Below are 21791 nucleotides of genomic sequence, written 5' to 3'. Positions count from 1 at the left end.
TTCCTCCCATACCCTCCCTCCCTCTTCTTAAGTTCCTTCCACAACCTCCCTTGATCCTCCCATATCCTTCTCCCCCCTATCAAGTGCCTCCCATAGCTTCATTCCCCTCTTTCAATCTTTAGCCTCCATCTCTCCCATATTCTTCCCTTCTGTCAGGTATTTTTCTCATGATTAAACACCTCTATCCTCTCTTTCTCTTCTTTCTTTTACCTTTGTTGCTCTTCTATTGCTAGCCACTAGCTTGCTCCTCTCTTTTTCAGCTCCCATCATTGAGCTATTGTAGCACACCTTTTGTATCCATCGCTAAAAGATCCTTAACCACACCTCTAAGCTAGTTTAACATCCTTATCAACTCTAACACACCTTTGAAAGCTACTCTCTCACCCCTTGGCACCCCTATATGGTCTCTCTACCCCTCTAAATTCTTATAATCTATAGAACCTTTGCAAATCTCTATAGAACCCCCTCTTAGATTTGTAGCACCCATTTATGGTCTTTGAGTGTCCTTTCGCTTCTCTGATACTTCTTTTCCATCTCTACACCACAAAAGCTTTCACAATTGGCCCCTTCTGGTAGTAGAAGACCAAAATCCATCATTGGATCCAGGTGCTCAAGCAATGATAATGGAGGATGACGGGTTTCTACCGAGTTTGGTAGGCTTATGTGGGTCATTATGTAACCTTCGATCAAAGGGGCACATAACATTCCAATAAGATTCTCGAGCCATTGGAAGCCTGGTAGGATCCTTGATTTACAAATTTGCAAGGATGGAAAGAGACTTATAAAATTTCAACATGTCTACATACCATCACTACTAAAGTTGGAGCCACAACATAGTACAAGACTTACAACAAACTGTAAGTACACAATCGGTGTCAGTGGCTTGTTGCATGTTTCCTTTTAATGATTTTAGCATTCTAAGATTTGTGTATCTTGTTTTTATTTTTTTGTTGGTTTGTTTTGATCTATGCTTTATATATTCCTTTTAGTGATTATTAGAATTCTAAGTTTTTTGTATTGGTTTGTTTCGATCTATGCTCTATACATATTCCCTTCAAATTATCTAAAGTGGCACCCCCCCTTGAATGTTTTTAAAGATTTTTGGTTAGTGTTATCGATAAATTTTACTCCCATGCTAATTTTGGTCTCAAACTACCAAATTTGGATATTTGCTATTTTTTGTACCCCTGCTTTGCCATGTTTCCATGCCTACTAGACACCCAAAAAGTGCACTTGAAGTGCAAGCAATGTAAACTATTGAGACACCCTTGTTCGTTCTTGTGCCTTTTTGACATAGTTTGACCTTTTTTCGAATTAATCCAAAAAGCCACATGTTCAAGTGTTTTTGGCTAGAAAGTTGACTAATCTAGGGCTAGCAAGGCCCCATTTTTCCATGCATGATTCTAGAATCCACCCAAATTCCTTAATCTAAACAAAACTTTGAGGGAGTGATATCCTTCACCCAAACTACCTTGGAACTACTTCTATAAGAAGGCTAGTTTCCATGCATAGCTCTATCTCACCCCCCCAGTTTATAGGAATTGGACCAACTCTTGTGTAGAGGAAGTTCTTGACCTATGCTCCAACCTCGTTTAGACATATTTTGATTTAGACAATCGAGCTAGAAGTTGTGTCGGTGCTCAAAAAATGGATCCCTCTTTTCAATTTTCCATACCTAGCTAAATCTCCTTATCTAGGTGGGTTTAGCTCTATTTAGCTAGAATTGAGTATACACTTGTGTACACGGTGCCTTGAGGTACCCATATATCAAGTTTGGGCTTAGACAAACAACTTTAGTCAACTGATTATTTTTAGCAGTTTCATCCCTTTTTCTGGCTAATTTGGTGATTAAATCCACCTAGGTCTAAGTCTTTGAGTATATTTCATGGGGAACTAAAGCCTCATAGCTTTAGACAACATAAAAATATGATATTTCTAACACTTTGTGAAGGTAGCCCCCTAGTGGGAGTGTAATATACTTATACTTATTTTGAATGTATATACTTATATGGGCCAAAGGCCATGTCACATGAATATTTGGTGTGGACATAGGGCTAAGGCCCAAGGCCATAAGGGTTGACATTAATAATGTAGTGTGTAATGGAGCTCTAGTATAGAAGCCAACTATGAGATTAATCATGGAACTAATGACTTAACTATGGAACTAATGACTTAACTAATCAAAGATTAATCATGTTCTTCCTTCATGTAAGCTTCCACGATGGTACCCACAAGAGTGCACATGTGGTACTCCAAGTAATGAGTGCATCTCCTCTCGCCTTGCATTAATATCAAAGCAAGCACTTTAATCCTTTCTTTTGTTCAATGATCTCTTTTCCCCTCCCAAGTCCTAGAATCTCAAGCACCTCTTACTTTGTGAGCTTGGTGGGAGTGTTGAGAATTAGTAAGACTTTCTTGGTCTTGCTACTCACTATATACACCAAACAAAGTGGAGGAAAATACAACGAGGCAATGGATTCCAAGGTGATAGCATGCAATTTTTGTGCAAACAGAGTCGTGATGATCTAGCATCTCCAAGGCTTTAATAACAGTTCATTCATAGTTTCTTTTTGAAGCAAGCAAAGCTCAAAACTTGTTGTATAGTAGATGGACGCTTCTTGAGCAAAGAGCAGCATCAACGATGGTATTTTCAAAAGCAGCATTGGCGTTGCTTGGTGTAAGCTAAAATCCTTAACTAAACTTAGTTAAGATCTTGGAAGTTTCCAAGAAACAGAGGAAAACTTAGCAAGAAAAAAAGGGTGCAATCTGAGGTAACTAGGACAACATCGACAGGGTGCGATTGTAGAAATTTAAAGTGGCAACCTTCGTTTTCTTCATGCACAACCATGGTATGGTGTTTAATGTGTGGATCTTGTTATTGGTGAGTGCTTCGAGCTTTGGAAGCTTTCTTGATTAAGATGTAAAGCTATCTTCTCCCTTTGGTTACAAACCCTAACCATGGAGGGAATTCTCAAGCACTATTCATGAGATCTTGTCAAAAGATTCTCCATCTTTCTTGCCATTCTCAAGAGTTCTTACATAAAGCATGGAAAGGGAGCTTGATTACAAGCATTAGGAAGGTTTTTTAATAAATCATCAAGATCTTGCTTAAATTCAAGCATTAGCATGGAATTTCATGGTTATAACACAAAAGAGCAATTCTATTTGCATTAAAAAGGCTTTCTTGAAGCTAGCTTGCATTAAAAGTTTAATTCTTGAAGCATTGGTCAAGGATTCTCGTAATTCCTTGCAAGAACATAGGGTTATGGAATATGTGATGGCAAACCCTAACTCTAGGGCAACATAAGCAAAAGGCTTTTGCTAATACTTTCTTGGAATGCCATTAACTGTTACAATATTCATTGCAATGGCATTGAGAGGCAAATGTTTTGATGCAATGATTGGAATTTCAATGCATTCTTGCAAAATTGATGGCATTGGCATGTTTCTTACAGACATTGGATGAAGATTCATGTGATTTGGTGCATTTGGATCACCTATGTTGTCTTTTAAGCTTTGTAAGAGGAAAATGAGATCTTATGCTAAAGAAGGCAAAGTTTAAATCTATTGGTGATGCAATGGTGATCAATGATGGTGCAATGGGAAGATTATAAGCATGAGTTCATGCACCAAATATAAGTGGCTTGAGTCTATCTTTTGAAGCAAAATTTCATTGTAATCTCCATTCCAATCTAGAATCTAGTATGTGGAAGAGGAGTATCCATGCCTAGATGAGTAAGAGGGAGCCATGGGGGAGTGTTTTCATGAATCTTCCATGCCATGAGTGCCTTGAAAAAGTGGTAAGGAGGAGGAGTAGGTGAGTTGGAGAGGAGGGAGTGAAAGTAGCCACACAACATTGAATTTCTTCTCCATTGGCTACTTGGCAACATTGTTCACTTGGCAAATGATTTGGTGCAATCAAATGGTAATGATGGGACATATGCATGATGCATATTGGTGTTTGCACACTCTTGGATACCTATTAATTGTTGGATCGAGCATTTCATGTTAGGGATTTTTTTGCATCGATTTTGGGGGAAACTATGGTGAAATTTTATAGTTGAGGAGTCAAAATATATAGTTGAATTTTACATAAAAGTCAAAATAGAGAATACATTGGAAGGCATCCTAGAGTTGTTCTCAAGATCTTTACATTGCGCTATAAATCATCCCATTTGGATCACTTATTGGCGATATATTGCCATTTTTCTATTTTCAACTATGAATCACAAAAGTCAAAATATGGTGTGGTTAACTTTGGATTGAAGTGAAATAGCCTACATATTGGGAAAGTAGAGATCATATGCTTTCTTTCAAGCTAAAGAAATCCTAAATCTGACATTGTTTTGGGGTTCAACCACTTGTAAAATAGGTTTTCAACTATGCTAAGGGGAAGATCAAAGCAGTTTTCAGAGTTGCAAGATGCCAATGTTGAGCATGACAATATGGATGCAATTGATGAAGAGAATACTCAAGCGCATTTGGGTGATGTTAGTTTCAATACTATGGATCAAATGCATGACATGAATGAGAATGTGGATACCCATGCATGAATGACTGTCATAAACCCTCTAATGAGCATGGAGATGCAATCAATGATAATGATGATGCATTCTATGATGGAGGGCAAAATGGATAGTTTCAACAAGAAACAAAAAATTCTGATTGAAGGAATGATGGAAAAATTTAGAAATGAGCTAAAGATTGAAGGCATGCATCATGGTGGCAAATGATCTTTTGCTGCAACTCATGGTGTATCCAATGCATGGTACACAAGGAGTGGGTTCTTCTTCTAGGGTGTATGAAGAAACGACATTTTAATCAAGACAACCCGTGGGTTTTTCAGTTGGCAATGCAAGTGAGGGTGGTCATGCTAATAAAGAGAATCATCCACCACCATCACAGTCCATGGGAGGAAATCATTACCAAATGCCTTCTCCATTACAAAATCAAGACAAAGGTAGACATGTGACCTATGATTTCACATGCATGGAGTGGCATTTGGAATGATAGAAGACCTTCTACAAGGATGAATTTGGAAAACACTAATGAAGAGAGGGATGAGTTCAAAGGGGTCAAAGACAAAGTAGTTCTCACCAAATTCAAAGGAGAGAGTAATCCCAATGAGGAGTTTGAAGAACGAGTCAACAACATGGACATGTATTTTTAGTTCAGTTAAAGGAGTGAAAGGGCCAAAGTCTATTTTGTCACTCTTCACCAATATACTCACTCTTAGTGGAGACATGTTTCTTCTCATGATTATGAGGTTACTACTTGGAGGCCTTTAAAGAAGAAATAAGGGAGATTTTTACATCATAATTGCACAACAATACTCACACCGGTTTCTTAATCTTGCTTTGCATCATGTAGAAGGGGTGAGTGAAAAGTACCAAATGATCAAGTACATCAAGGGCTTGAAGCCTAGCATTGGTACCAATGTGAATGCTTAAAGGCCTCTTTCACCTATGGAGGCTATGATGTTAGTAGACATATGAGGCTATGATGTTAGTAGACATATGAGGCTATATATGCTCATAATTGGCAATACAAAGACCCCCAAAAGAGTGTTTTGATTCCTAGCTCTCATGTGAAGGATCCATATGAGGAGAAATATGCTTATAATTGGCAATACAATAGGCTCCCAAAAGAGTGATTTAATTCCTAGCACTCGTGTGAAGGCTCCATATGGTTCTACAATGAGACCTTCCATTTCGAGGTAGCCCACGATCTATAGAAGAGATGCAAATCAAACTTCATATTTGGAAATGCTTCTTCTAAGGGTTCAATAGGGGATGGAAAGCCTTCAAGTGGTGTGACCAAGAGCAATGTGATTAAAGAGTATCGTGTTAATGAGCTCAAGAGCCAAGAGCAATGTGATTAAAGAGTATCGTGTTAATGAGCTCAAGAGCAAAGGCTTATGTTTCAAACATGGGGAGAAATGGAGCAAGGATCACTATAAAGTATGCAAGGCAAAGAAGCTATCTTTGATCATGATTCTCATGGAACAAGATAATGAAGGACTTGAGGATGATAACTTTTTTGGATTGCAATGAGCATGAGGATGATGATCATGATCATGAGCTTAGTGGGGAGTTTCATTTTGGATTGCAATGAGCAAATGTCTCTACCTTGAAGAGATACTTTATCTCTTCTATTTCCAAGTATGTCTATGTGGATAACGAGAACCAAGTTTTCAATATTGTGACCAACTTAGGGTCAAGCACAGTCTCGAAAACCCAACTATGTTTTAAATGGATATATGAGATTTGGGACTCTATTCCTATAGAGATGTTTGCGAGAATTGTTACATTCCATGTGAAGAACGTGATGCTGACTAGGTTATGAAAGAGCTTAGGCAGAGGGAGAGAGAGCCTTCTCTAATTCCCAACCTAGAGTAAGATTTGTCAGTTTGGTTCTACTTCATTGGATGAGAATGCAAGAGTAAATGAGGATGAAGCAATCTTCAAAAGGATGTGGGATATTGCCTCCAATGGGTTCCCAAAATTCACTTATCATTGTGCTCCCTTAGAGATAAGAAAGCCTTCAACACCTCCTCTTCCTCACAGATTCACACTAATTGATCCTCCCAATGTGACCTATAATGAAAGGCCATGTGCTGTATCAATATATTAATACAATGGTTCCACCTAATTCTTTTGGATGAACACATGTATGCATATCCTTTAGCTATGAGTACACCAATGGTCTCAACAATGGCTTCTACTCCTATGGGACCAATGTACATGATTGGAGAGGTCTAAAGTAATGGCACCATGACATCACCGTGTTATGGCTCATTGACAACCTCTCTAGAACTCTATCATTTTAGCAAAATTGGAATAAACAACAACCATCGTATGGGACTTACCTTGCTTCCAGTTCACCACCAAAAAAGTTATGGCTCATTCACAAGCTCACTAGAACTCTACCATTCTAGAAAAAATGGAATAAACAACAACCATTATAAAGGAATTACCTTGCGTGTGGCTCGAGATTCACAACCTCTAAGATCCACCAATGGTTGCTAGCTCCAAGCTCTTATGCTTTCTTCCTTTTTGTCACCACTAAGAAGATACTCCACCTCCCCACAAGGACTCACCTCTCTCACTCTCACTCACCTCCCTAAGGACTCCGCCTCCCTACAAGGACTCACCTCTCTCACTCTCACTTTCATTCTCACTCACTCACACAATGAGCAAGAGGCATATGTACCAAGAATCACATGCTCAAGGAACCTAACATTTTTTCTTATGTGGCATCCTCCCTTTGCTTCCCCTTTTAATTTTCCTTTTAATCATTGTCACACTCCTTTTCTCTTAAAGGGCTCCTAGAACATCTCGACCTTCCCCAAATGGGAACTTGTAATAGAGGTCCCTCAGGGTCACTTACTCCAAGGTGTGGCCTAGTGAGAAAAGGCTTACAAAGTATAAGGACTTTTCATATTTTTGAAAAGGGACATTTTATGCATTAGGATTAGTGAGTGAGTGAGGGGGATATTGTCACCCATTAGATAGGAAGCCTTTTATGGCTCATTTGCGTGTTTTTGGTTGTCACTTCTGCTCTTGTGCTTGAGCAACAATGCAATAAGCTTGATGATAAGGTAGTTAAATGCATATTTGTGGGATACAGTTCATAAAGCAAGGGATATAGACTCTACCATTCGGCCTCAAAGCAAGGGATATAGACTCTACCATTCGGCCTCAAAGCGGATTTTGGTAAGTAGAGATGTTGTTTTTGTTGAAAACTTAATTCATCCCATGCTTTCATGCAAAAAACAACAGAATGTATGCTCATAGGACATGTTTGATTCGCTCCTACCTTTGTTTAATGGAGGGAAGCCATATGTAGAGCAATTGAATGCTCAACCAAATGCTAAAATTATGCCTTTGCAGGTGCAAAATCAGCCTGCAAATCAGCCTTTTGATGAGGCAATTATTGAGGATATAGTGGATGAGGAGAGAGTAGCCATAAAAGAATCTAAGCGTATGCCAAAATGGCTTGTGTAGACATTGAGGGATAGCAAGTTGGCAGCTCCTTTACCTAGCAAAACTTGTGCAGGTTCTCATCATGCAAATTATTCTCATGTGGCCCATGTTCTCATTCTCATGTGGCCCATGTTCTCATTTCTACTTTATGTAATAAGGAGGAACCGGTTTCCTTTAAGGAAGCACAGGCTGATGATCATTGGATACATGCTATGCAGGATGAGTATAACTCTATACTCAAGAATGACACTTGGTATTTGACAGATCTACCTCATGGCAATACGGCCATTGGTACTAAGTGTGTTTACAAGTTAAAACGTAAAGCATATGGTAGCATTGATCGCTACAAGGCCAGACTTGTTTTGCAAAGGAGTATGCCTAGCAAAAGGGCATTGATTATGATGAGACCTTTGCACCCACATATTGTATGACTACCAATAGGTGTCTCATTACTTTGGCAGCACATCATGGGTGGAATGTACATCAATTGGACATTAAGACTACATTCTTGAATGGTAATTTATATGAGGAGGTGTATGTATCACAGTCTCCTGGTTTTGTTGTGAAAGGAGAAGAGTCTAAAGTATGTAGGTTGAAAAACACTCTTTATGGCCTTAAGCAGGCTCCTAGAGCATGGTATGAGAAGATTCATGCATACTTGGTTGCAAATGGTTTTTGCAACAGTCCATCAGAGAGTATCCTCTATGTGAAAAGGAGTAAGGACACATTTTTGGTCGTCGTTCTATACGTTAATGACATGCTGCTCACAGGACCCGATATAGATCAGATTTCAGCCTTTAAGGTTGATTTGCAGTCATCATTTGAGATGTCAGATTTGGGGCCCTTGCATTACTATTTAGGGATTCAGTTTATGCAACACAATGATGGCATTGCTATGCTGCAGTCTAAATATATACAGAAGCTATTGAAGAGGTTTAATCTTGAAGACTGTAAACCTGTGGTGGCTACACCTATTGAGACAGGTACTCGACTTAGTCTTCAAGATGCAGGAGACTCTTTTGATGCTAGTTTGTATCAACAGGCTATTGGATCCCTTCTTTTTTATGTGTGCAACGCGAGGCCAGATATACAATATGTGGTCTCACAGTTGAGCAGATTTATGCATAGCCCAGCTACGAAGCATTGGCAGGCTGTTAAGCGGGTTTTTCACTATTTACAGGGCACTCAATATTTTGGATTATTTTATCCAAAGGGGGGTGAGTCACAACTGCATGCTTTCAGTGATTGAGATTGGGCTGGATATTATGGCACACGAGTGTCCACTAGTGGGTTTTGCTTTCGTCTTGGTGATTCATGTATATCATGGCTCAGCAAGAAGCAACCTATAGTGGCCACTTCCACATGTGAAGTTGAGTACATGGCAGCTTTACAGCCACAGTTGAGTGTGTGTGGCTCAGACGTCTTATGGCTGATTTGGGTGTTGGATAGTCGTCTAGCACTACGATTTTCACTGATAGCCAGAGCGCATTGGTAGTTGTGAGGAACCCAGTGTTTTATGCTCACATTAAGCACATTGAAGTGCATTACTACTATGTCAGGGAAAGACTCTCTGTAGCAGAGATCAGCTTGGTCTATGTGTCTACACATAACAACATGGCAGATTTATTTACGAAGGCTCATCCTCATGAAAAGTTCAAAGCTTTTCATAAAGCTTTGGGCTTACTGCCTTTTCAAGATTGATCGGCCATACCCTGTACATGTTTACATCATCACTCCAGGGGGGGATTCGTAGCATTATATGGTAGTGATGTGTGTGAACACACTTAGGACCGCCGAGGCACTTTTTTCCTCACTAGGAGGTTTTTTCCCTGTGCGTATGTACATCCTCTTATTTACTCATTTTGGGGTGTGTACTTATCTTTTATATCTGGCATACATTTGTTCATTCTAATCTAGTGAGTTTGTGTACTCTCAAGCTTCTCAATCTTGTGTGTGTGTATTGTTGGCAACCCTAACCCTAATTCCAACACCAGTAAATTGTAATTTTGTTATTTATATATTGTATGCATCCTAATGATGCTATAGGTCTTATTATATATATATGTTAGAACATGACGAACTCAACCAAGAGGCCAAATGCTTGTAAAGGTTATCTAACTAATGAGAGGCGCGGTCTTAAGCCCCCCTTAGGTCACTTACTCCTAAGTGACCCAGTGAGAAAAAGTGTAATAAAGTATACAAGCCAATTTCTCATGTTTGAAAAGGCATACTATCTCTGTACGTGCAACAGAGATAGTGTTTTCTCATGTTTAAAAAAGGAATGCTATCTCTATACATGCAATGGAGATAGTATAAAAGCCAATTTCTCATCTTCTTACAAAGTACAAAAACCAATTTTTTCTGTACAAAAACTATATCCATACATGCAAATAGAGCTAGTGTTTTCTCTACTCTTATAACTCTTTCATGCACTAGGATTAGTGATGAATGAAGAGAAGATTGTCACCCATTAGATTTAGAGCCTACATTGTTTTATCTACTCTTGTAAAACCTTTCATGCACTAGGATTAGTGATGAATGAAGAGAAGATTGTCACCCATTAGATTTAGAGCCTACATTGTTTTATCTACTCTTGTAAAACCTTTCATGCACTAGGATTAGTGATGAAGAGATGCAGAGCCTACGGTGTAACAATGTTCACAAGAGGGATGTGGTGATAAATGAGCTCTCTAGAGGGTTGAGCTCTTGAGATTTACTGTACTTGCCAAGCCCTAGATATAAGTTAGAGAGACAAGGATGTAGAAGATCTTAACATATGAGAACTCTAAATGCGACCAAGAGTTGAACTTAATTCCCAAATGGAGCACAAAATTATAATTTCTATTTGCAAAAAACCAACCTAGATTGCATTAACATGGCATTTATGTTGCAAAAATAAGTAGGATGAATAGGGAACTTTGATTAGTTACAAAATGCTTGTCCTCACCCATGGTATGGATAAGGAGTTTTAAAAACAAGATTGGCCATTCATTCCTCATGGGCAACTAAGATGGCTCCCCATTTTTGATCAAACATAGCTTTTTCTAATCAACCTTAGCACACCAAGTCATAAGGTTGAAGCTTTTCTTAAGACTAATAGAAGAAATCATCAACACCACCGTCTTCAAAGCTATAATATCACACTCCTTTTGACTTGTCTACAATTTTTCCACTTTTTTAGATAGCAGTATGGGCTTACACTAGATCCAATTAGAGCTTTTAAGCTAGGCGCAGGAATGCGCTTCACAAGAACTACATGGTTTCGATGGCTTGAGATCCATGAACTAATATTAAATCCAATTTATTTTGTTTCACCTATAGCACCATAGAAAAACAATAACTAGGGTAACATTCCTCCTCTCTATCTTGCGAGCTTAACAAACAATAACTAATATGATTATACATGTTGTATAGGTTGACATTATATAGGTTGTACAACATGTAAGCATGTTGTGTTAGCATCAAGGCCTCTTTTTTGAAGGGTTAACTCAGGGTAAGCAAGCCGATATAAGCATGCTTTTTCCAACCCCCCCCCCCCCAAAAAAAAACTCTCTTGGAAGATAACAAATGTTTTTTAAATAATATTACTCGCGGTTTGTATGAAATACATAAAAATGAAAACATAAAGAATTGAATGTACAATAAGAAGAATGGAAAAAGGGGGTGATAGATCACCATGTGACCAATACATTCGCTATAATTGAATTTAGGGAAACATGTTTTCCTTTTAGGAGGTGTTCTACCCCCACACCACACACACACTTTTTTTGTGAAAAAGAAGATAAAGCGCGCACGTGCATGCGCGCACACACACACACACAAACTATTCCACCTAAGTCCCCCGCCCCTTCTTGCCCTTCCCCCCTCCAAAACACTCTTCTTAAATTAAACACACACACACACACACCTGAGTCTCAGAAACGAATGTGTTCGTCTCAAACTATTCCACCTAAGTCCCTCCGCCCCTTCTTGCCCTTCCCCTCTCCAAAACACTCTTCTTAAATTAAACACACACACACACACACCTGAGTCTCACAAACGAACGTGTTCGTCTCTGACCCTGGCTCGAAAAACAAAAACAAAAAAACACACACACGCCCGTTCACATTATTGCACGGTTCTTGGTAGTAAAGCCATGTGGGCGGCGGACAATGGTGGAACACCGTGGAAGCGGTCAAAAGCCTGGGTTAGGGTTTAAGTTTATTCTGCTGCGTCTTACTACTCCTTTCCTCTTACTTGCTGTTTCCTGCCGCCTCTCGTCGCCATGGGTCGCAGTAAGTGCCCGATTTCTCTCTTACATGATCAATTTTCCTGTAATAGGCTAGCTTATGCATTGGTTTGAATGCTTCTATAAGCTTCTGCATTGCTCAGGAACAGCTGTTCAGATTCAGAGTAAGATCTCAATGGAGTCCATGTATTTTTAGTTTCAAAATGATGGCTTGTAGAAAATATTAAGATTCTGGTTTGGCCTTGCTTAGTGAAAGAGGACTCTGCTTTTAGGGTTAATGCGCCCTTTCTAGGTGAATTTGACACATTTTCAGGAATCAGAAATGGTTGTGCGGACACCCATCCTGCATGATGTGGGAGTGCACATGGCTGTATGTATCTTTCATTCTGGGATAGTCATGGGTAGGTCTCACACAGTCCTGCGATGGACATGTCAGCCAACTTTTGGTTACACGAATCTCTTAATTGACATGTCAGCCCTACTAGAAGGTCTGACTGGATTCTCTGACCTGTTAACCATGAGGGAGTAGGTTAAGGCATTTGGGAGGCCTTTCCCGCAAGGAAAAGGAGCAGCCGCAAGATCTTTTCCTTGCGGAAGAGCGATCAAAGGCCTTTCTGACCATCATGGTTGTAAGAAGGTGCTTGCTGGCACGTCAGCTTCTTGGCTAGGGTGAGGCAAAATATAGGTTCAGTTTAACCTAGAGCCTATTCACCTCATGAAAAACTCGTCTCAAATTGAAGGGAGAAGTAAAATCACTTTCCAAGAAATAGTTATAATTGGATGAACTATTGAATAAATTGCTTGTTCGATAATTTTGATGGTTACAGGAAAATCTAGGTTCTGAAAATTCTGAAAAATAATAAGGCTTGATTTTATGGCTGGTGGAATCCACAATTGTGACGGACTACAGAATGGTCAAGGGGAATCTGTTCCCCTCTCAAGATAGGGAGCCCCGTTACTGCGAAAAGGACTACTCAAATGGTCAAGGGGAATCTTCCCCCCAAGAAAATGGGGCGATCCAATTTCTAGAGGAGGGGGGGATTCTAGGCTGTCATGGTCTTGGGGAAGAGGAGATTCAAATTTGATGGTGACCTTTGGGGAATTTATGTGCTGTCCCACCAGAAAAGATGGTGACTGCTACTGCTACCTCAGCTCCTTTGGAAAAAAATCTGCAGCTGCTTAGGTGTCGAGACCAGATTCAAAATCTGCTCAGGAAAGAAGACCCAAATGTGTGGCTGAGATCTCCCCCTTCCACCCAAGACCATGTTGGTTACAGCCTAGCCGGCTAGAAGATCTGTTGAGGTACCCTATATTCTGAACAGTGGACTTGGCCTCAGAACTGGTCGGAAGTCTCTTAGTACTAGTAGGTGATGCAGCTGCTTTGATTTGGTGATGTAGCTTCATTTACGATCAAAGTTAGCTCACTATGCTTTGACTTTCCGACTAAAATGGCTTGGAATTGATATGCACTGCCCTTCACGGCTGTTCATTCGAAGGTCAGCGCATTGCTTCTCATCAAAATCGATGACAAGAGACCTGTCACCTATGCTACTATAGTGGGAGGTGGTTGATTCTTGGGCACATGAGCCTCTAACAAGCTAGTCGGAGTACATCTTTGAACAATGAAATACTGGGATGTTTTATTGGACTGGGGAGAAAACTTGTGATGTTCTAATGGATTGGGGAGTGCAAGAAAGAGATTAGGGTTAGGGTTAGGGTCAGAGATGCACTCAAGTGGAGTACCACACGTATGCACTCGAGGGAGTACCTCCATAGCCAAGAGCTTGGGCTCAAGATTTGTATTGATGATTGTAAAAAAGTAAGTGTCCATCTTTCCTAACTCACTTAAATGGCCTGTGGTGTGTTCACATGGCCTTTATTTACATTTCCGGGCGTCCATGGCTAATTTCCCAGTTTATGTGTTCCCCTTCATTACAAACCATCCCCACCTGAATGGTTTTGTCCTCGGAACCTTTGATTAGGATCAAGGGTTGGGTGCAACATTATGGAGAACACAACATCTCCTCAATTTCCAAATGTAAATGTAGCATTTTGAGGGTAAGATCTTCCAAAAGAGTATGCAACTCTTGCATTGTTGTAATTCTGCATAAGACATTCCCAAATCAACTCCTTGTCTTTGCTCCATGAAGGTACATGCCTCTCTCAAAGCTCATTCCAACCATTGAGCTTGCCACATAGACATATAGACTGAAAACAATGAATTTTCAAGAATTTCTAGCAAGCCTATCACTGTAATACCTTCCCATTTTCAAGAATTTCCAACAAGCCTATCACTGTAATACGTCCCCATTTACTTCATCAAAATCATCCAACTACCCTTGGTGATGCTTCATCATAGAAGCAGGTTGCCATGAAGCCTCTTCGTTGTGCAATCCTTTTCATTTGACAAGGTATTCCGCAAGAGTTCGATTACGAAGAACCCTATCTCTTTTGCTTAAAATTTTCTCCGGAAGGTATTCAACCAATCCTTCTTCATCCAAGGGAGGTAATCCCTCATGAACAACTACTTTTGGTCCCACATAAGCTTTCAAGTGTGACACATGAAAGACATAATGAATCATTGTTGATGAAGGTAACAACAATTGATAGGCTACTTCACCAACCTTCCTCAATACTTTGTAGGGTCCATAATACCTTTGAACCAGTTTGGTATTGGTGTTGTCTTTGAGCGATCCATATCTTGATTTTGGCAACCTCAAGAACACATAGTTGCCCTCCTTGAACTCCAAGTGTCTTCTATGCTTGTCCACATAATACTTCACACTCTCTTGGGCTTGCTTCATGTGCATCTTGCATTTTCTTGGCTTGTAACTATTTGGTTCTCCATGCTTTTTTCACATGATAGAACTCATGCTCACATGGACAGGATGATGGACATATGGAAACCGGGTTTCTAAGGTTGGAATTGGAAAAAGCACTTGTTTGGGTCAAAAAGCAAGAAAAAGTAAAAGTCAAACAGGGCCAAAAAGCAAGGCCTTGAAGTTGTAAAAGCATAAATCAAGAACTTTGACTATTTTTAAAGTAAAAGCAAGGAGGCAAAGCAAAAGCGTGGAAAAAAAAACAAAGGTTAGGGAATAAAGCAAAAGCATCGTAAAAAGTAGGCATCCCCTCAAGTATTTAAAGGAACATACACCCTCTTGGTGGATCATAGAAGAACTCTTGGAGGCTCATAGAAGATTCGTGGAGAACTTGAAGGAGAGCTTGTGGGGACTTATCATCCTCTCCACCACCTCGCGCCATCACCTACAGCGTCGCCACCTTTAGTTGTGCACCTTCAGCTCTGCACCCTTTCCGTAAGCTGTGCCGCCTGCACCTCCATCCGCCGCCTTCCATTTATGTGCGCCGCCAATTAGCAGCCAGCAGCCGCCTTTGCTACTGACCAGTCTGCACGGCCAAACAAAGTCAGCCGCCTACAATGCTCTGCCCAGCAGCACCTTCTACAGCACCTGCCTTTGTTCAGCAACGCTATTGCCACCTACAGCAGTGCCGCCTCCTACCTGGTTGTGCCTCCGCCTTGCTGCTCATGTGTGCATGTGCATTCAGCTGTTGCTCGTGTGCACCTTGATGAACCAGGCTGCGCCACCTTGAGAGCAGTGCTGCCTCTGTCCAGCAGTACCGCCTATCACCACTGAAGATGCCACTTTTGCACGCGCATCGCCACTGCACTGCGTGCCGCTAGTGCTACTTCTGCCCTGTTAACGTGCTCCTCTGTGTTGCCTCCGCTCAGTGTGCCACCAGTGCCGTCTCCGCCTTGTAAACAATGCTTGCACCGCAGCAGCAGCCCCCTCCTCAGCAGTTCTCTGCTTTGTGCCTCTCTATCGTCTCATTTTGAGCATCGCTTGCACCTTGACCACTGCCTCAGTTGGACCTTGACCACCTTGACCACATCAGCACCCTCGACCTCGGCCCGACTAGACATCGACACCTTTGTTTGATATTGTATTCATTTGTTGTATTGGTCCTAGCTTGGAAAAGCCCGTGGATTGTTCCTGAAATAAATTCTTTATGAGGAGGCGGGGCCTATTCCCCGCTCAGTGTGGTGTCCCGTGTGAATCCCCTATTCCCATCTTTCTCTCCCCCTTCTCTCCCAATCTTTATCTCTCGTACATGTGGTTGAATCTGTCATTGCACGCACTGTTGGGCTTACATGGCCTCTTCTTTTACATTTTGATTCACCACATCTTGCTTGATGACCATCATTGGCATGTTCAATTTGTATCCATATACTGCTTCAAAAAGGAGACATGTCAATGCTCTCATGATGGGTGCTATTGTATGCAATGCAAATTCAACAAGAGGCAACGACTCATCCCATTGGGTCTCATAGCAAAAGTGCCTCAAATAGGTCTCCACTCACTTATTCATCCTTTCCGTTTGACCATCGGTCTTCGGATGATAAGCGGTGCTAGGCATCAACTTAGCACCCATGATAGCAAACAATGTGCCCCAAAATAAGCTCATGAAATTGACATATAGGTCACTCACAATCTCCATAGGCATACCATGCATACTCCACAAATTGCTTGGCAACCAAAGATGTTGATCTTGGTAGGGATGAAATGAGCAACCTTTGGCATACGATCCACCACCACATACAAGCTGTCCCAACTCCTCTTTGTAGAAGGTAATGCTGGAACAAAGTCCATAGAAATATGAGACCATTTGCTTTTGGGAATAGGCAAAGGTTGCAATAAACCATTCAGCTTATGAGTAGGATCTTTGTTAAGTTGACAAGGCATATACTTTGCATGTATGTCCTTCAACATTCCTTTCCAAAAGAAGCACTTTCTAATCTTGTCATAGGTTTTGAATTTTTCCAAGTGACCCGCCATAGGAGGTGCATGCATTTCTTACAAGACCTTTTACTTGTATGATGAGTGGGGTACCAAGTAGACCTTGTCCTTATAGTATATAAGACCATTTTGAAGTAAAAAATGTGGCAACTCGTCATGAGTACGGTGTACCTTGCTGTGGTTTCTGAAAAATCTGAGACGTTTGTGAGAGTGGCTTGAGACAAAAAATACTTCAATACCCTATGATCACTCCTCACACAGAATCGGCTACCATAGAGATATGATGCCATTTGTTGATTGCATGCAATATGGCAATCATTTCTTGTTCATGTACATGAATAGTCATTTCCTTCTCATCAAGCTTCCGGCTTTCAAATGCAATGATACCATAATCCTGATAGAGAACGGCACCAATTCCCCTTCCACAAGTATCCGCACGAAAAGTGAATGGCTTTGAGAAATCCGGATACACCAAGATAGGAGCGGAAGTGAGTAATCTTTTCAGCTCTTCAAAGCTTTTGTCGGCAATGGCATCCTAAATGAAAGACTGTTTCTTTAGCCTATCAGTCAGTGGTGCCGCCACTTGAGCATACTTCTCAATAAACCTCCAATAGAAAGAGGATAAACCCAAAAACTTGTTTTGATTATGTAGAGATGGTTTACAACCAGGGATTAAAGGGTTGTATACTGTGGAATGTTTAGAGATGTGATATTAGGTTGTCACAATCGAAGGTTAGAAGCTAGGTTCCTCTTCGTATTTGAAGTTTGAGCATTACATAGTCTTGAACATAGATGGATACAAGAGTGCGTCAAGGTTTGTAGGTTTCAGTTTTAGAACAAGGCTCAAGTACTGTTGCACAGTGACAGTCTGTGGGGGCCCCAATCATGGCTGCCCATTAGCTGCAGATGTCAAGGTGGGGGAATATATATCAGTAAATTCCCCTAGAGGGTTTTGAGAGGGGAATCTTTTTCCAGTCAATATGGACTTGGAGGTGAGTAGTCTTTTCTGGTGCATTAATATGGTATTCACCCAGTCGTTGCTTGGTGTTTCTGCCCAAAGGCGTTACAATTTGTGGCTGCAAAGTGGCCACAACACAAATAGGGGCCTACAGGCATTTGAACCTGGGACCTCCTCTCCCCAAGTCACAAGCCCACACCACAAGGCTGCACACCCGCTGTGGCTTGCCTATGTAGACTTCAACGAAACTCATGTCGAAACTTTGTGACTGCATGCAGGGTGATCGTGCTTGAATTAAGTAGTTTAATACTAAAATTAACCCAATAAGTTGTCTAGGCTTTAATGTGCGTGTGATGTTGACTAGTAGTTCATAGATGATAGAATTTTTTGCTGTGATGTGAGCAAAGTCTGATTTTGGCCAACCACCTCCATTTTGTATTTTTTTATTTTGCAGGACCTGCTAGATGCTACAGGCAAATCAAGAACAAGCCCTATCCTAAGTCTCGCTATTGCCGAGGAGTTCCAGATCCCAAGATTCGCATTTATGATGTGGGTATGAAGAAAAAGGGTGTAGATGAGTTTCCTTACTGTGTGCATCTTGTAAGTTGGGAGAAGGAGAATGTTTCCAGTGAAGCTCTTGAGGCTGCCCGTATTGCATGCAACAAGTACATGACCAAGTTTGCAGGGAAAGATGCTTTTCATTTGAGAGTGCGGGTGCATCCATTCCATGTTCTCCGTATCAACAAGATGCTTTCGTGTGCGGGAGCTGATAGGTACGCAAGTTTCATTTTGTATGAATTAGTGCCATAGTTCATGCAACTGCACACCTCTCTCTCTCTCTCTCTCTCTCTCTCTCTCTCTCTGTCTGTCTCCCCCCCTCGAGCGCCTGGGTCTCTTTTTCTTTCTCGTCAAAGGAGATGTGTGTTTTTAAAATCACATTTATGGTTTGGTTTGGTCCTGTGCTAAGCTTCCTAGTTGTGCTTTTACTGGGCAGGCTTCAGACGGGAATGAGAGGAGCATTTGGAAAGCCTCAGGGAACGTGTGCTCGAGTAGATATTGGGCAAGTTCTTCTTTCAGTTCGCTGCAAGGATAACAATGGTGTGCATGCCCAAGAGGCTCTTCGGCGAGCTAAGTTCAAATTTCCTGGCAGACAGAAAATCATTGTTAGCAGGAAATGGTGATTATTGTCTCAATGCCTCTATCTTCTGCTTTCTCCATTGATATGGTGCCCTTGAACACTCACCTCGAGAGTTTTTTTTTTCTTTTTGTCGAAGCAATGGTTTTAATAGTGGCCAATCTCTCTTAATTGCATGTTATTTCATTGCGTCACGCGTCCCAGTTGGCCACAGAGGCCATGGGCAAGGTATGTATTCCATGAAAGTCACCTGTCCATGCCACATATGGTTTGTTTTTTGCCACAAAAAATTGGTGTCCTTTCTCGTAGGCAAGGAGTTTTCCTTTCCTTGCTAGGCCACCACACTTTGACAAGCCATGGTGTGATCGTGGTTACCTACAGCCGTGGTGGGTGAAAATAGCAGTTTTTCTCACTCAACGATGTTCTTTGCCAATGGTGGATTTGTGATTGGGCTCCCTTGAGCTACAAGCATGATTGGCTTATGGCTAGACCAGCTCATTAGGGGCAGGCGAGAGGTCTAGTATCGCAAATCTGTCGTGGGGTGGTAATGATTAGCTCAGCTTTCTTAATGGCCATAGGTTGCAGGCGTTTAAGAAATCACACGTTTCATAGACGTTCCGTACAAATGCTAGAAGTTTCATGAACGTTTCATTGAGGTGGATGTACTTGGTCAATAAACTATCTATGCTCCATGTTTTATGCCAGAGTGCTGTACAAAGCATGGAAGCTATGAAACAAACATCTTTAAGACAGAAAAATATTGAATAGATAAGTTAACAGGTAGCTTGCAGGCTGCTGCTTGCGTAGTGCAACCTGCTGCCGCCTGCGTCCAAGGGGGCCTTAGTGGGCTGATTTGGAGGTAGATGTTGTACGTGTGGGGCGGTCATGCAGATAAGGCCCAAACAAAGCCAGAAAAAGGCTGTTTAAAACCACGTTTCAAATGTATGAAACGTTTTGATTCATACAGATTGTATGAAACGTTTTTTGTTGCTGCTATTTTAATGGTGTTTTTTTTTCATATTTTGCAATTGCAGGGGATTCACAAAATTTTCTCGTACGGATTACGTGAAGTGGAAAGAAGAGAACAGAATACAGAATGATGGCGTCAATGCCAAGGTCAGAAACCTGCATCCACAATGTTTGAATGTTTTAGCTTTGTTACTTGCATTTATAGGCAGAAACTTCTGTTCTTGTGCCAGTTTAAATGCCCACATATATGCATGATTTATACATGTATTTATATATTTGAATTGTTGTACAGTTACTTGGTTGTCATGGCCTTCTTGCGAAACGAAAACCTGGCAGGGCTTTTATTTCAGCTGCTGTATCTGCTTGATGGGGTTGAAGTTGGAGTTATCATGTTTGAATTATGTGGATGAATTAAACAAGAGTTTTCATGTTTGAATTATGTGGATGAACTTGACTAGCAGTGGCTTAGACTTGTGCTATACTGTGGACAGGCCATATTGATGAATTTAATTTGATGTTTTGCTGAAAGGGTGTCAACCTGATGGCGAGTGGATGGATGCCCTTTTTTCTTGTTTATTTTGGGGATTGCATTGCTATTTAAAGACATGATTGATTGTTCTACCGATCCGTGATGCCAAACTAACAGTAACTGTCATTTGTTAGAGGTGGTTGTAATGAGGGGGGGTAGTGCAATTGTGTGAATTCGTTCTGGTGGAACCAGGGGTGTAGTGGCAGCAGTTTTACATGTGCCTTGGCAACCTAGATTTAGTGCCTCATTGAAGGTGAGCATTAATGTGGCTTCTCTACGATTGATCCTTTGAAGTGGCCATTCAAGTAGTACCTAGGAATGGTTTTGGGTCCTGTGCCTGAGGTTTTATCAAATTGGCAATTAATAGTAAGCTATCCAATGTTACAGTGATGCTTCCTTGTTTTGGTGACCATCTTGTGGAGCATCAAGGATCATGCATTTCATTATCTGGTGCTCTTCACTTAATGTCTATTTAGGAAGGCATGTCTCTACTTGTATTAACATAAATGTGATGGCCCTAAACATGTGCTTATTGTTACACATAGATATGGAGCCAAAAAAAGGCTCCTTGACTTGCTCAATTTTAATCTCACATTGAAATCAAAATGTAGAAATATAATAATAAACTCCACTAAAACTACCTTGCAAAAAGTAAATAGTAGCCGGAGGTCTACCTAATGGTTTTAATTTTTTTTTAAATTAAAGGCATTGCTTGTGCTATGAATTAGCTTAACAGTCCCCAAAAACCTATAGTTATTAAAGTTAAGGCACTCAAAATATAGTGTTAAATTGAGCATGATTCTACTCTCCTTTGTACAAACAAATGAATTAAAATACTTCAAAGGTACCATTGGGTACGGCATCACTTACATATGAAATTTTGTGATTGTTGTTTTGCGTAGTGTTTAAGGTTGTGTTATAGATGCATGGTAGAAAGTGATTGCCAATTTTGTGTGCGTGTATGTGATTGCCAAATTTGTGTGCGTGCACGTTTGTGCACGCACCGATGCACATGTACACACTTCGTGCACATGCATAGTTGACACAAACATGTGCATGTGTATATGCGTGTAAATGTATGTGCATGTTTACATGCACGTACATGCCTCTACATGTGGTGTGAGTGTGTATATGTGTGCATATGAACATCTTGTGCGTGTACACGTATGTGTG

At 40.8% G+C, this 21791-nt stretch overlaps 1 protein-coding gene across 1 annotated transcript; it reads left to right on the top strand.

The window, feature by feature from the left end:
• The first annotated feature begins 12120 nt into the window (after positions 1-12120).
• LOC147642267 (large ribosomal subunit protein uL16) lies at positions 12121-20617 on the top strand. Its single transcript, XM_086804552.1, has 5 exons — positions 12121-12259; positions 18440-18758; positions 18980-19162; positions 20155-20236; positions 20382-20617. Exons 1-5 carry the CDS (start codon positions 12250-12252, stop codon positions 20454-20456), a joined length of 669 nt encoding a protein of 222 aa, XP_086660678.1. The 5' UTR covers positions 12121-12249; the 3' UTR covers positions 20457-20617.
• The last annotated feature ends 1174 nt before the right edge of the window (positions 20618-21791 follow it).

The sequence above is a fragment of the Cibotium barometz genome, chromosome 1 (assembly GCF_041138505.1).
Source record: "Cibotium barometz isolate CiBa-2024 chromosome 1, ASM4113850v1, whole genome shotgun sequence".
Taxonomy (NCBI): domain Eukaryota; kingdom Viridiplantae; phylum Streptophyta; class Polypodiopsida; order Cyatheales; family Cibotiaceae; genus Cibotium; species Cibotium barometz.
Note: the sequence above shows the minus strand (reverse complement) of the source record. Positions and strands in the feature narration are given on the sequence as shown.

Coding starts and splice junctions, on each gene's coding strand:
- LOC147642267 (XM_086804552.1), top strand. Junction 18,759..18,979: donor TCGTGTGCGGGAGCTGATAG/GTACGCAAGTTT, acceptor TTTACTGGGCAG/GCTTCAGACGGGAATGAGAG. Junction 19,163..20,154: donor ATCATTGTTAGCAGGAAATG/GTGATTATTGTC, acceptor TTGCAATTGCAG/GGGATTCACAAAATTTTCTC.